Source organism: Staurois parvus, unplaced genomic scaffold, assembly GCF_062004578.1.
Source record: "Staurois parvus isolate SC_StPar_1 unplaced genomic scaffold, SC_StPar_1.0 ptg000840l, whole genome shotgun sequence".
Taxonomy (NCBI): domain Eukaryota; kingdom Metazoa; phylum Chordata; class Amphibia; order Anura; family Ranidae; genus Staurois; species Staurois parvus.
In genome coordinates, this window is record NW_028318636.1 from 1,107,611 (window position 1) to 1,123,375 (window position 15,765).

General features: G+C 40.1%; 1 protein-coding gene across 2 annotated transcripts in view; it reads right to left on the reverse strand.

The window, feature by feature from the left end:
• Positions 1–7,301: 7,301 nt before the first annotated feature.
• Positions 7,302–15,765, reverse strand: part of NIPSNAP1 (nipsnap homolog 1) — a 44,207-nt gene continuing 35,743 nt past the window's right edge. For both annotated transcript variants that reach the window (XR_016306642.1, XM_089655451.1), the window contains 2 exons: positions 7,911–7,994; positions 7,302–7,776 (listed from right to left, as the gene is read on the reverse strand). Coding sequence is in view for 1 of the 2 variants with exons in the window: in XM_089655451.1 (XP_089511577.1) it covers positions 7,712–7,776; positions 7,911–7,994 (149 nt within the window). In the remaining variant the exon portion in view is untranslated. The remainder of the gene's footprint in view (positions 7,777–7,910; positions 7,995–15,765) is intronic.

The following is a 15,765-nucleotide window of genomic DNA, read 5'->3' on the forward strand; positions in this document are numbered from 1 at the left end:
AGAATCTATAGAATATATGAGTTTCACTTTTTGAATTGCATTACTGAAATAAATGAACTTTTTGATGCTTTTCTAATTTATTGAGATGCACCTGTAAATCTGCATTACAATAACAGTGCACATTGTTACACCTAATGCAGCAACATCCACACATGTAGGGCAGCCAACGTCAGCGTCGGTTTAGTCTTTTTTAAGCTGCTTTCACACTGCTCAGTTGCAAAAACTTGGTAGAAACACATATACATTTCTGCTGCGTTTCCAGTGACACGTGACTCAAAAAAATGCACCAAAACTGCAACCACGGGTGCATTTTTGATGTGTTTTATATATATTTCAGTGAGGAAGTGCATTTTTACCACACCAAAAATGCAGCAAGCAGGACTTTTAAAAACACAACTGACCTGCAACTTACCGATGTGAAGAGCTCCATTGGATTTATTGGTCATGCATTTTTTTCGCTTTTGGTAAGGCAAAAACGGAATTAAAACTGATAAGTGTGAAAGGGCCCTTACAAAGCAAACACACCATTGCACACTGATAACGCATAGCATTCCAATGTTTCTCTTCTCCCTCAGTTTCTCTCCCTCACTCTGCTAGTGTGACCCCAGTGATGACAGAAAGGGGCAAACAAGGATGCTGTGCAGTTGCCCAACATCAGCCAAAGGCATTATGCTTCATCCACCTGTATACAATTTTGGGGCAATGATTAGACATTTTGCCAAGGCACCCTTGAAGAACCCTAAAAGCACCATGGATGAAAAGTTCTGGCCTAGAGCACCACAAGAAGAAGAGAGCACCAGAGCCAGGGTAAGGTAAGTAATGCAGCATTCTCATCCCCTCTAGACATAACCAGAATTTAACCCTTGTTAACTACTGATTTTTATCAATTACATTGTTTTCAGTTCTCTATTGGCACTACAGACCCACACTTTTCCATGTTGTGGTCTTTTTGTGATAAGGAGAGTTGAACCTCATGGTGATTTGTTGTAAGCTTTTTTTTTCCTATTAGGTCCTGAGAGTGCTCACAACAACTGTGATTTCCTACCGGACCCTCATGGGAGTTTATGAAGAAAATTGAAAACATGAGAGAGTCATACTAGTTTAAACAGTCTATGAGATTTTATTCTGCAATCAATCCAATACATTTTTGGGAGCTCAGCACTCTGCCTTAATCAGATCACACTGGCACTTAGAAAAAGATAGGCTGCTTCTAAGCACCTGTATGATCTCTATACAACTACTAGGGTCCAACTTACAGTCCAGGGTAGTATCTCTCATTCTGTTATTGTGCTACAAGCCCTGATGAAGGAGTTTTGATCTCCAAAAACACATTGGCTTTTTTTGCAGAATAAAATCTGTCAGACTGTATGAATTAGTACGGCACACCTATCTTTTCAATTTCTCTATGCTGTGGAAATGAAAAACAAGAGGAGCGGGATCCTATAGTCCTAGCCTATTTGTTTTGCTAATACAGTATAGTGAGTGTTGTCATCCTAGGACAGAAGTGTTATACTAGCAGGATGACCAGGTGGAAATAAAGAAATAAAATAAAAACGAACATTAATGTAGCTGTCACATCTAAGGATTGGTAATCTGCAATATAATACGTTTGGGCTTTGATACACTTTAATTGGTTAACCAGCACCCCAATTGCGCTAGCCTACTATTACTAGCCTACTGTTAGACACAGTATACCACAGAAACGTACAATTTTATTCATGGAGCATCCCTTTTGCCCATTATGTGTGCAGAATGTGCTTCCTGTATATCCTAAAAAAAAAAAACCACTATATTGCCAAAGGTATTGGGACACCCCTCCAAAACATTGGAACATCTGAATTCAATCACCTCCATGGCCACAGGTGTATACAATCAAGCACCTAGGCATGCAGACTGCTTCTACAAACATTTGTGAAAGAATAGGCCGCTCTCAGGAGCTCAGTGAATTCAAGCGTCCTACTGCGATTGGTCACCACCTGTGTAGTAAATCCATCCGTGAAATTTCCTTACTACTGAATATTCCACCCTCAACTGTTAGTGAAAGAAATTGAGAACAGCAGCAACTCAGCCACAAAAAATGAGAGCAGGGCCAGCACATGCTGAAGCGCACAGAAGTCACCAACTGTCTGCAGAGCCAATAGCTAAAGACCTCCTAACTTCATGTGGTCTTCAGATTGGCACAACAGTGTATAGAGAGCTTCATGGAATGGGTGTCCATGGCCGAGCAGCTGCATCCAAGCCTTACGTCACAAAGTGCAATGCAAAGCGTCAGATGCAGTGGTGTACAGCACACCGCCACTGGACTCTACAGAAGAGGAGACGTGTTCTCTGGAGTGACAAATCACACTACTGTGTCTGGCAATCTGATGGAAATATCTGGGTTTGGCAGTTGCCAGGAGAACAGTACTTGCCTGACTGCATTGAGCCAAGTGTAAAGTTTGGTTGAGGGGGGATAATGGTGTGGGGTTGCTCTTCATGGGTTGGGCTTGGGCCCTTTGTTCCAGTGAAGGGAACTCTTAAGGCATCAGCATACCAAGACATTTTGGACAATTTCATGCTCCCAACTTTGTGGGAACTGTTTGGGGATGACCCCTTCCTGTTCTAAAATGACTGCGCACAAAGCAAGGTCCATAAAGACAAGGATGAGCGTGTTTGGGATGGAGGAACTTGACTGTCCTGCACAGAGTCCTCAACCCAATAGAACATCTTTGGGATGAATTAGAGCAGAGACTGTGAGCCAGGCCTTCTCGTCCGGCATCAGTGCCTGACCTCACAAATGCGTTTCTGGAAGAATGGTCAAACATTCCCATAGACACATTCCTAAACCTTGTGGACAGCCTTCCCAGAATAGTTGAAGCTGGTATAGCTGCAAAGGGTGGACAAACTCAATACTGAACCTTACGTACTAAGACTGGGATGCCATTAAAGTACATGTGCATGTAAAGGCAGGTGTCCCAATATTTTTGGCAACATAGTGTATCTGCTTCTTCCACTTGGATGTTCCGCTGAACAGTGCTCTCTGCGGTTTCTCAGCCTAACCAAATCGGGTAAAAGCCAATGTGGCTTGACCCAGCTCTCAAAACACACACACACACAGTAATTTATTTGCCTGCCCACACTCCACTCCAATGTGAGAACACAGGGCCAATCACTAAACATTAATGTTATCAAATTGGAAGAAGAAGAATGAATAACATGTTCCCCCAAACCTGGAATTTTTTCTGCTGCCAGCAGCTAAACTGAGTGACAGAGTAGCAAAAAATGTGTATTTGCTACTGGGAAGAGGAAACCTGTCTAATGTCCAAAGGTAGCAAAATGTGTCAGAGTCTAAAAAATAGCACTCATACATACCCCAGAAACGGCTTCTGTGCTGTACTTTATTGTTACAAGAACCATTCAGTGCTGTTAAGCTTTATGCAGGGTGACTGGTCAACTACTAGGCTCTACCTGTTTCTCAGCAGGCAAGGCTGACAAAGTAAGTGTAGCAAGATGGTGCCAGTCCTTCCCAAACAAAACCCATGCCTGAGTTGACATGCTTTATTAACCACTTGGCAACCATGCTATAGCCCCCAGTGATCTCCGTTATCGCTGTGTCCTACAGACACAGCTGATCACATAATGTGGTAAAAGGTCAATCACAGTAGCCTTTTACCAAGTGATCAGCTGTGTCCAATGACACAGCAAATCATTGGGTAAATAGTTGCAGGTTATCGATTGCACTTTTCTCACACTGTCACAGTGTGAGAAAAGTACTGCCAATAACCGGCAATTGTCAGAGAACAGATCAGCACTGATGATCAGTGCACAGCAGTGCCACCCACCTGATCACACCAGTGCCCAGCAGTGCCACCCACCAGTACTACCAGTGCTGTCAGTCAGTGCCACCCATCAGTGCTGCCTATCTGTGCCACCTCATCAGTGCAGCCTCATCAATGCACATCAGTAAAGGAGAAAAATTACCTGTTTGCAAAATTTTACAATAGAAACAAAGAAAAACTTTTTTTTTTCCTCTTGTTTATAGTGCAAAAAATAAAAATCCCACTAGTGATTAAATCCCACCAAAAGAAAGTTCTATTTGTGTGAAAAATATGATAATTTTATATGGGTACAATATTGCATGACTGTGCAATTGTCATTCAAAGTGTGACAGTGCTGAAAGCTGAAAATTGGCCTGAGCAGGAAGGGGGTATAAGTTCTTAGTAGGCAAGTGGTTAGTTTCTTGAGAGCATCCAAAAAAGTTCATTTGCAAGAACAAGCCAACATAAAGAGGGTTCTTCAGTGTTGTAGGATGGGAGTCAGTATGGCACCTGAGGTGTTGACATGGGTGTTTGGTTATTGCAGTTTTTTTTTTTCTTTATGATAGTATGAGTTTACGTAGAAGAGAGGCTTCCCTTATAGGTTTTTACTGTTGTTGAAGTACAACACATAATGAATGATCTGTTTCCAACATTGGGCAGGAGTTTAATCTGGGGAAGGATGTAATTTCATTTTTGGCACTGAGAGGAGGACATAAAAAAATAAGTACTAGAGACAATGGAAAAAATCCTCCTGCGCTTATAATGAGCTGTATAAAACCTGCTAATAGCTGCTGCCACTTAACTTATACCATAAAGTGTGTGCTCAAATTAAAAAATAGTGAAGCGCTATATCAATAATATACTCCTAATACATATTAAATAAATATAAACAACATATTAGTGTTCAGTGTGAAATAAATTGATAATAAATAGTGAACCAATTTTTAAAATAAAGTGAACACTCAAATGTGATGGTGGTTATACTCAATATTATAAATAATAATCCATACAAACAAAAAACGTTAGTGAATGGTGATTATACTCAATAATATTAATTGTAATCCATAAAATATAAACAAAATTCATTAGTAAAATATCAAGCTATAAAGTCCATGCAAAAAGCGTGATGGTGCCCACGTGATCTTCACTCTAGTGGAGTAACAAACACCAATCCTCAAATGGCAGCAATGCCCGCTCACCTCAACACCCTGACCCACACAGGGCCAAAGGGCTAAATTGACAATATCAGGTCCTCTGGATTCCACTTCTCATCACCGAACAAAACAATCAGTGCAGCCTCATCAACGCACATTCACATTGCACTCACATGTGTATCCAGTTCAAAAACCGCCTGTCACCTCTTCCTATGGGTGTACTGCATGGTAACTGGGTGTACTAAGATGGCCGCTGCAACCGGAAATGCGTCAACTCACACCGGAAATGACGTACCGACGCGTTGCGTCACGTCCCTCGTGACTTCCTCAGGGTTCCTCACCCAGTTACCATGCAGTACACCCATAGGAAGAGGTGACAGGCGGTTTTTGAACTGGATACACATGTGAGTGCAATGTGAATTGTTTTGTTCGGTTATATCCAATAAAATACTGCACAATGGAAGGCTTTTTGCTTTGTATCTCATATATATTATCCTGAGCGGAGATGGAGTGGACAAGGTGCGGCTTATAGAGGAGGAATTGTGTATTATATCCTATGGTCCCTGTGATGAGAAGTGGAATCCAGGAGGACCTGATATTGTCAATTTAGCCCTTTGGCCCTGTGTGGGTCAGGGTGTTGAGGTGAGCAGGCATTGCTGCCATTTGAGGATTGGTGTTTGTTACTCCACTAGAGTGAAGATCACGTGGGCACCATCACATTTTTTGCATGGACTTTATAGCTTGATATTTCACTAATGAATTTTGTTTATTTATATTTTATGGATTACAATTAATATTATTGAGCATAATCACCATTCACTAACGTTTTTTGTTTGTATGGATTATTATTTATAATATTGAGTATAACCACCATCACATTTGAGTGTTCACTTTATTTTAGAAATTGGTTCACTATTTATTATCAATTTATTTCACACTGAACACTAATATGTTGTTTATATTTATTTTATATGTATTAGGAGTATATTATTGATATAGCGCTTCACTATTTTTTAATTATAAAAAAATAAGTGTAAGCATATTTCAGGGCTCTCTCAACCCAAGCATTTTTACAAACTACAAAAATGTATCTAAATCATAGCATCTTTTTCCAGAGAGTGTGTCTCCTGCATATACATGCATATTGCATACTCCATTAATTTTATTAGAAGGCCCATTAATAAGCTTTCAGTCCACAGACGGGCGGTCCTAGTGCTCCTAGGACCGCCCTTCTGCAGACTGAAAGCTTATTAATGGGTCTTAGGTAAATCCTTACTCTAAGCAGAGTGTTGCTTAGCTTACCTTTACCTGTATTGCTCAATCAGAATAGCAGTTTCTATGAGTTGTAATGACTGCATCGGTATAAAATATCAGCTATTCTGCAGCTTCTTTTTTAAAATGGAACTTTACTGTGCCCATTTAAAAGTAAAGTAAAAGCTTTGCTGGTATCCTTCATTGCTTGCAATTACTTTACACTCCTCTCTTTCTGCCACATTTACTTGCCAGAAACCAAAAATGAAGGTATGTAGGTCCAGGGTCTACTCTAGGTCACAGCTTTGGCAGGCCTAGGCAAATTATGTCATACAACTCAGGAGTCTTCAGGAAGTGAGAAGGGGTTTTCTCAGCTAAGCACACCCTCATGTCGGCATGGCTGAGCTAAGGGTAGATGGATTCCAGGAAGTAAAGGCTGAATCATCTGCCCTTACTCAAGATGGCCATGGCCAGGAATGCTAGGGGGTGTTTTTGAAAGTGATTTCTCAGCAAAATAAAGCATGTCTAGATGAATGGATGAGTTTGCTTTGAATATTAAAAATTAATTAAACAGTGTTTTTGGTTTGTGGTGCTCAGGTGCAGTGAAGTTCGCTTTAAGGAGCTTCCCCTTCTCCCAGCCCTAATGATGCAAACCTGGAAACCAACAACCAGTGCTGCATTGCAAGGGGCAGAAGAGAGTTACAAGTACCTTGCATAAAAGTATATAATTATTCTTGGAGCTCGGAGTAATAAGATAAGTAGAAGGTAAGCACCAGTGGGTGATACCTATCCTGCAAACCTGAATAGGCCAAGTACAGATTTGCTTTAAGCTGTCAAATTGTTACTCGACATAAAACAAAACATCAGGTTTTTACATGATTTGCACTGAAAAACTGACCACCCTTACCAGAAATTTTACATTCTTGTCCACGTTATTCTATAAAATGTAACAGTAGCCAGTGTACTATGGAAGCTAAACATTTTTAAGTTGAATGATATTTCAGAAAATTCTATTATTAAAAAGAACTTGGCAAGGATAAGTTGTAGGATACAAGATAAAATATTATATACACTGTCCAACTTTAAGCCACATGGGAAACATATTCAGCAAGGTTTTATTATTTACACTGCTACTTTTTCTAAAGAGCATTTCAAGTGATTATGACAAAAAAAGGAAAGAAAACAAGAGCAGAAGCTTACAGGACAAATTGTGCTTATTTACTTTAGCAGCTTCTGATACTCTAAGTTTGAAAGTCTCTCTGAGCATTTAATGAATACAGCAAGATACCCCCCAAAAATGTAGCACTGACATTGGTAATTAAGGTGTAAAAGACATAGCTCTGTTCTGAAATACAAGCTCTTCAGTCATTTCTGTTTAGCTAAGTTCTTGCCAGACATAGCTCAGCACTTTAGTGCAGCCAGATATCTTATGAGAATAAGGTGCACTGTCCTTTACTATTCAAAGTACAGGAATTACTATGAAGTTATTTGGTCAGGTGGAGAAAGACATCACTGGAGAGGGGAGATCTTGAGAGGAATCATAATACGGGACTCCATGTCACGGACCAGAGGAACTGTAAAAGAAGACAGCAAAAAAAGAAAAAAAGTATAAACAATCTACTTAAACAGAATGGTGGTATAAATTATAAATCATCACATTCATTTTTTAATAGACTTGTAATGAAATAGTGTTCAGAAAGTGTTTTACCTGTGTAATACACATTCTCATCCCATCCTCGTTTTGCCCATGCTGATTTCCTAGTTTCTTCTCTAGACTGTAGATCTTTGTAAGCTAAAAAAGAAAAATGTAAGGTGCTCCTATTAATATATGCTCTGATCTGCGTTACCTATGAATGCTTACTCTAACCAAATCCGATTATATCAGTTGTGTAATTATAGGCAATTGAAAAGCTAAATGTTGTGATGTCATTATGTCCTACCGCTTGATGTGTGGGGGTGCTGTACCCTGTTCTTTCTGATTGCATCTTTGCGAGTGCATTACTGCATTTAATAAAATAAGTCTGTTTAATGGTAATGCACGATGTGGACTCTTATCTCTTTTCCTTATGGTGTCTAACATGTGGGCCTTCTTATGAGCAAGTGAGGTTGCTGTCTGAACTGGAGAATGCTGAGAATGAATAAACTGGAGAATGCTGGGAAGCATTGTTTAGTCACCATACTTGCCAATATGACCTCCTATTATCTATAGGTCGATCTTTTCAGGTAAGACACCTTGTTCAATGAAGTGTCGGACCATGTGGAGTTATATCGGATTACTAGCTTATTTTATACCATCATTCTCGATTTACTTTTTTGGGAATATTTAAACACAGCATCAAAAATATGATTTTTAGTTATTTATTGACACTATTAATTTGTTGTTTATTATGAATTTCTGATGATCATGTACACATGTGATTTCACACGAATGCACTATTTGTTAGCTGTTTATTATACATTTCTGAAAATCAGATGCACAGTCTGCCTGCTCAAAGGCAATAAAAAGGCATTAAAATCAGGCAGAATCTACATGCCAGAAAGCTGTATAGCCATGTGTCACCCTTGAGAACAGACCTGCATTTATCAAGGCAACAATCTCAAATAATAGAAACCACACCCATGCAAAGAACCTTACTTGAGGGTCCAGAAAGTGGTTTCTTCACCTGGGGAGCAGGTGGTTGGCCACAAGTTTATTGCAGCCAGGTAAGGGGAGCTGCTTGCACATCTTGTGCAAGGCAAGTAGGATAAAACAGAAAACTGGATCAGCCTCAAAATTTATCCGAGATGGGTTCTATGGGGTAGGAGCAAGAGTGGATTCTACCCATTCCTATGTTGCCATGGAGTCAGGAACAATAATATAGCCTTTGGGAAGGGGGCGGGCACAATGGAATCTTCAAGAAATAGTCTAGTACATGATTTAGCCCAGTAGAGAATACTTTAAAATGAATATGTTGGATTTGGATAGAATTATCCTTTACAAAATAATAAGGACCCTACTGAGTTTTTGCAATATACGTGTTCTGCAGCTACTGGACGTTTTAGGTTACATTTCTTATTGTTCACAGAGGGACACAGCATGACTTCTGGGTACTCCAGCTTGCAGGATGTTAAACACTAAGAAAATGGTACCCTTCTCCCATGGGTTAGGCCTCTAAAAGGTACTATTTCTGTAAACCTAGGAAATTACCCTCCCTTTTTTCTTTACATAAAATTCAATCTTTTTGACAAGGGCTACAAGTTACTGGAACAGAATACAGTATATCTATATCTTTCAAGCTAGCTATTTCTGTCGTATGTGGCTCCACCAGCAAAGTCACACTAAACCACCAGATCCCAATATTGATAGGGTTCTTCACTACTGCAGAGATCAGCAGCATGACAGCAGCAGGAGAGGTGAGCATTTAAAATGGTTGTAAAGGCTCATGGTTTTTTTTTACCTTCATGCATTCTATGCAAGAAGATAAAAAACCTTTTCTGAGCAGCAGCCCCCAGCCTCCTCTAGATCCTGCGATGTGCACGAGAGCAGTGGCTCTCTGGGAACTCTTCCTCTTGGCTAAAACAGTAGCAGGAGTCATTTGCTCCTGCTGCTGTCAATCACAGCCAGTGTGCCAATCAGGAGAGAGCAGGGGCAGGCTGAGCCGTGCTAGTGTGAGAATGGACACACAGAGCAGAGGCTCGGGAGCGAGCCTGCTCAGGTGCCCCCATAGTAAGTGGCTTGCTATGGGGCCACGTATCAGCTGGGAGGGGCCATGAGGAAAAGGGACCCCAGAAAAGGAAGATTGGGGCTGCGCTGTGCAAAGCCACTGCCCAGAGCAGGTAAGTATGCCATGTTTGTTATAAAAACAACAAAAAACAAAAAAAAAAAATCTGTCTTTAATATTACTAATATTTTCCTTGCAGGAACCTTGTATTTTACAGTTCTATTTTAGCAATGATGTGTTAAAATTGTACTAATTTCAGGGCCACTATAGCCATAATAAATTGGGGTTTAAGAAATGAGTCCACTCATTTTTTTTTTAGCTGTTCCCCCTAACAGTTTTCTACTTCCACTGCTTTGCCAAAAAATGAAGAGCAAATGCCAGGTTACAGACTGTAAAAAAAAAAAAAAAAAATCTATAGTTTCTGTAAAAATCCTTTTCTTGGAGTTCACTGAGGGACACAGGAATTCTAACACTGACAAGTTATAGACCCTGGCGAAAAAACTATTACCTGGCACAGAATAACCCAGGCCGCTTGCCAGCACTGTTTTTTGGTACCAAGGGTATGAATGGAAACACAAAAGTATTTTACAGAAAGAACAAAAATCCTCTTATCTCGAATTCATTGACGGACACACGATATCTTACACTGTCAGGACATTCAAGAGCAGTCCAACAAATGAGTGGGCAACATAGTAAACAAGTGCTAAGAGGTCCAGGAAAACAGAAAACTTAAGACTGCAGAGCTTAGAGAATGTGGTTAAAGAAGACCAGGTGGCAGCCAAAATCTGGGAAATAGTTGCTTGATGCCAAAAGGCCCAGGAAGCACTCACAGAACTAGTAGAGGGTGCCTTGACAGGAAAGATAGCACCTGGATCCTGGAAACCATACACTTTGGATGATGGTCTGCCTGAGCCACCCTGGTGGAATTAGAAACCGGAACAGCCTTCTAGAGTCCATCTAGGCTGACAAAGAGAATCAATCTTTTAGAAGCAGCAACAGATTCTCACAGCCTGAAAAACATCCAGACAATTGAAGGAAATTTCTTTTTTGGTGAACTGGATCCCATAGAGGGATGCAAGAATGATGTCCTGGTTGAGGTGAAATACAGAAACTACCTTGGGCAAGAAGGAAGTCCTAGGACTCAAAACCACCATGTCCCTCTGCAAATCCAGAAAGGGTTTCTCACAATAGCTTCAAGCAATACCACCTTATGGTGAGAAGGAACATCTCCAATGGGTTGAACATCGGTTTCTAAGGTGAAAGCAGAACCAGATTCAGATCCCACAGACTTGCAGAGGAACATACATGGGAACTACATAAGAGACCCCCTTGTGCATCTTTATCTAGGAGTGAGAGGACAATGGATTCTGAAACAAAAAGAGAAAGGTCAGAAACCGAAACCTGGATAATGCCAAGAGGCAAACAATGGTCCAGTCCAAGCTGTAGGAGAGGCTTGGTCCTAAAGATAAAACTTCAAAAAAGGTGGAAGTCCCGAGACTCATACCAAGTGAAGTATGTCTTCCATGTTAATGACAGACCTTGTGGGAAGTAGCCATCCTATCTTTTGGCAGCATAGCAAAGATGAAGAGATGCCCTGTTACTTTAGAAGAGCAGGATAATAAACTGGTTCTTAAATAGAAGATACTTATAATCCATAAGAGCCCATAGAACATCTGCCTTGAGTATTACCAGGTTGACATACCGCATCCGCCTGGACCATGCCAGAGCAAAGAGCATCACTGGAATGCCCTCCATCTCGACCCTGTGAAAATGGAGTTTCAGGGAGGGAAAGATAGAGATCAGGTAGTTTTGATCTTATAGAGTTACCAGAGCATCCATTGCTACTGCTAGAGGATCCCTGTACCCAGAGACACATTTTTCTGCCCAGTTAGTTGTTGGACCTGAAGGTTTACATCAGACATTTGCCTCATCTGTGGCTAGAAGTTGCCGGCTGAGAAAGTCTACCTGTCAATTATCCACGCCTAGCATGTACACAGAGGAAAAGGAAAATTAAGTTCCATCTAGGAAAGAATGTAATCTACCTCTCTTGCTATGGCGGTACTTCTGGCTCCTCCTGAAGGTTGATGTACACCACTGCCTTGGTTTCGTCCAAATGAATCCAGATTGGGCGACATTCCAGCAGGATCATCCAATACTGCAGAGATGGTCAAAAATCACTCAAAGCTCCAGGATGTTATTTGAGAAGAGAGACCTCGTCGATGACCAAGTTCCTACACCAACAGGGTGCCCCGGACTCCTCCCCAGTGCAACAGTCTGGCATTCCTCAACGATCCTGGCAGGGCTAAAATCAGGACTAGCACCTTGGTGAACAGCTGAGGTGCAGATGAGAGGCCAAAGAGCAAAGACATTATTGGAAGAGTACTGGCCCCACAGCAGAATGTAGGAAATATACAGTAGGTGTGTTGGACAGATGCAGGCGCGTATCAACAAAAGCCAGAAAAAATCCCAGGCGAAGGGGGACGATGATGCCACTTCTGGGTATGGGGGCAATTAGTTGTAGTAATACCTCAGAGACTTTTCTGTCACAGGCTGTTGTGGGCCTTTTGAATTATGTCTCAAAAATATGACTTTATCAAGACATAATATTATATGACAAGCAGCTCAATATAGCCGGATGTTAAGGGGTTAATTTGTCTTGGTTGGAAAGTCGAATGACCATCTGGCTGGAGAGGTGTAGATGGTGGGTGAAGGGATTTTTTTTTCCTCCCAGAGACAATATACTATTTTGAAGTTCTACAGGTGGTCAAAATAGCAGGTAAACATATACAAGGTCTGGACATGACAATAGAGGAACCAAACGGATTGTCTGAGAGCTTACTCAAACCTTGCAGAGTGTGATAAACCAACAGACCTCTGAAACTATCACAATATACTATTGTCCACCAAGGGTGAAAGTATTAAGAGTTGTTTACCGTGACTCCAATACAAGAGCCAGGCAAACAGAGAGTTTTTCCCTACACATAGAAAATGTTGGTTCTAAAACAAAGAAGTTAAATTCAGGACATTTAAGTCTAAAAATTGAATGTATCTAACTACAAAGATATACTACAAAAACATATTATAAATGAGATGTTATAAAGGATAGGTTTTACACACCACCAAATATTCAGCAATGGGAACTATATATCACTAACTAGAGTATTGAGATGATGGAAAGTAAGATGTATTATAAACTAGCATTAGTTACATGTCTTATCAGGAAACAAACAGGATGGTATTTCAAGAAGGAATAACTGAATATACACCTATATTCCATGGTCCCTATTTAGAATATTATAGGTATGATCACTTATATCTGGAAAAAGACATATATTTGATCCCTGAAATTACCTTAAGATTCCACCCGAGGTATGAGTCATCTCAAATACTCAAATTGTTCTATGATACATGACCGCCACCTGGCGGGCAGGTGAGAAATAGCTTATGTACACACATTTCTCAACTAGCCAATCAAGAAGCCTGGTGGGAAGGTATCTTAGAACAATGGATTAGTGGATATAAAAAGCCCTTGTACCTTTAAGAAAAAAAACTCATCAAAAGAAAAACTCATCAAAAGAAAAACTCATCAAAAGAAAAGACCTCATCAAAAGAAAAGACCTCATCAAAAGAAGACCCTGACATCTGAAGAGATCTCTGCTGAATAACTACTCTTCCATACTTTCAAACTTCCTAAAACTTTACTAAATTTCTAAACCTCTATCCTTATAACTTCCTACATTCTCCCACACTATTGAACTCTATCTCAATTTCCCCTGTGGTCATCATTCTAAAGGCGTTCCACTGCCAGCTAAATCCACGGGAGAGTTGCCTAGTCTGAATGCCGGGTGCGGTGAGATTGTTTATTTGATTTTGTATTACCTATTTTCTCCGTTGTGTGGAATCATAGAATTACCTTAGTGTATCACAACAATATTGGGTAGTTCGAGATATATGTAGAGAGATCCTGTTTTTACTGTTAAAAATTGTTTGGTGCCATATTATAATTTTTTTTTTCATATTTCATAATTTATTGAATATTAATAATCAGAGTATAATATATCAGAGGATAGCTTCTTGCAATCCTATGGCCACGGCTTGTGAGAATATCACCTTTGAGATACTCGAAATTATTAATTATTAATAAATTTAATTAATAAGCAGATCATTTAAAAAAAATTTGTGATATTGATTTAATTAGTTAGAAACCTTATTATTGTGTCTTACATTGGTAGGATATATCTTTGATTGTGTGTACCATTATTCATTTATCACCAGTCTTTTGCGTTTTGTGTTAATATATAGTTTTTGTACATAAATAAATTTTTATATTTATCTATTATAAGGCAAATTTTGTGTGTATGGTACGAAATAATATTGGCTAAAAGAATTCAAGGTATAATAATAAGTGGTGATCAAATTATCAAGGTGTCCAAATTATTGGTTCACTAAATATTTGCCGTATTTTAACGGCTGGAGGCACTGTAATATTTCATCTAAGGGAACGGGACACGCCCTTTATAAGTAAAATATATCCTTACATAAACCACCACAAGGCACAAGTTTGGAGGTGGGAAAACAGAAGGCAGGGAGCAAAACTCTGGTTTGTAGTCCTGAGATACCACCTCCTGCATCTAACCATCAGAAATGTAAACAAAGGTTCCCCCCACTCTTGAAAGAGGGGGCACACCTTAATGCAGAGGAAGGCTTGACTGAGGAGTGCCGGATCCTACGAGCACACTGGAAACTAAGCTGAGAGGGTCTCGATGGGAAAGTGGAGAAAACCTAAAAAGGAACATTTCTGAACAGAGAGGAGGAAAAACAAAAGCTGGATACACCACTTTCCAAAAGTGGGCCGGTTCAACAGGAATCAGCCAACTTTTTACTGTTCAATAGAAGCTGGTCAAGTGACTGATGTCTGTCGAACGGTCATGTTGGAATACTAGCATTCAATCAGTGCTTGCAGCCAATGGCAGAATACAATCTCTCAGCAGGAGATATCCCTGCATCACACATCGATTTACTGATCAGTTAGCCTTTCAGACAGAGCAATGCATAACAGAGTAAAATCTGAGATTTCACTCTGCATAGCATAATATATTATAAAATATTTCATTTTCATGATACATTTTCATAACAAAACACATAGAATAATTACAATAAGATTTTGTCAGCCATCTCATCTGGAATCAAAATTCCACCTAAAAGAATATCCATAAAAGACAACCTAACAAAATAGCTTGATAACATGTTGAAAGGTGTAACAAACAACTATGACAAAGCACACACCAATCTTTTAAAGTCCTGCAGTGTAGTGGGCTGGTACCAATCCCCCGAAGTAAAGGCAGGCTCCAGTATGTGCACTCCCACTTGATAAGAGCTGCATCAAGTGAAGCTGTAGACCGGAGACTAGCAATTTCTGTTTGTAAGCAAAGCAGAAATAAGGAGGGCAAACTTACAAATTGCATAGAGTATGCAAGTTTACAAATAAATGGAAGATTTTACATTGCCACACAAATGGCCAGTCAGCTACAACTGCTACTGTTGCTAGTGTAATAAATACCACATGTACCCACAACAGTGTGTTGCAGAGATGGAGACAGAAAAACTGCCTGAGCACTGGACTGAACTCTATAAAGAATCCCCAGGCATATTGGGCTGACCTGAATGGTGGACTCCTGTGTGAAATGGAATGTACATAGGTAGTCACTAATGAATGCAAAGAAAACACCCATATAATTAATTGACCAAGAACCTGCGCTGCTTGGCTAACTGGAAAGCTTTCTAGGATTTCCACATCCAGCTTGTAGGTGGTTGAAGAAACTTCCAGAAATGAAGGGCTGGCGCAGAGAAAGCCCTGGTATA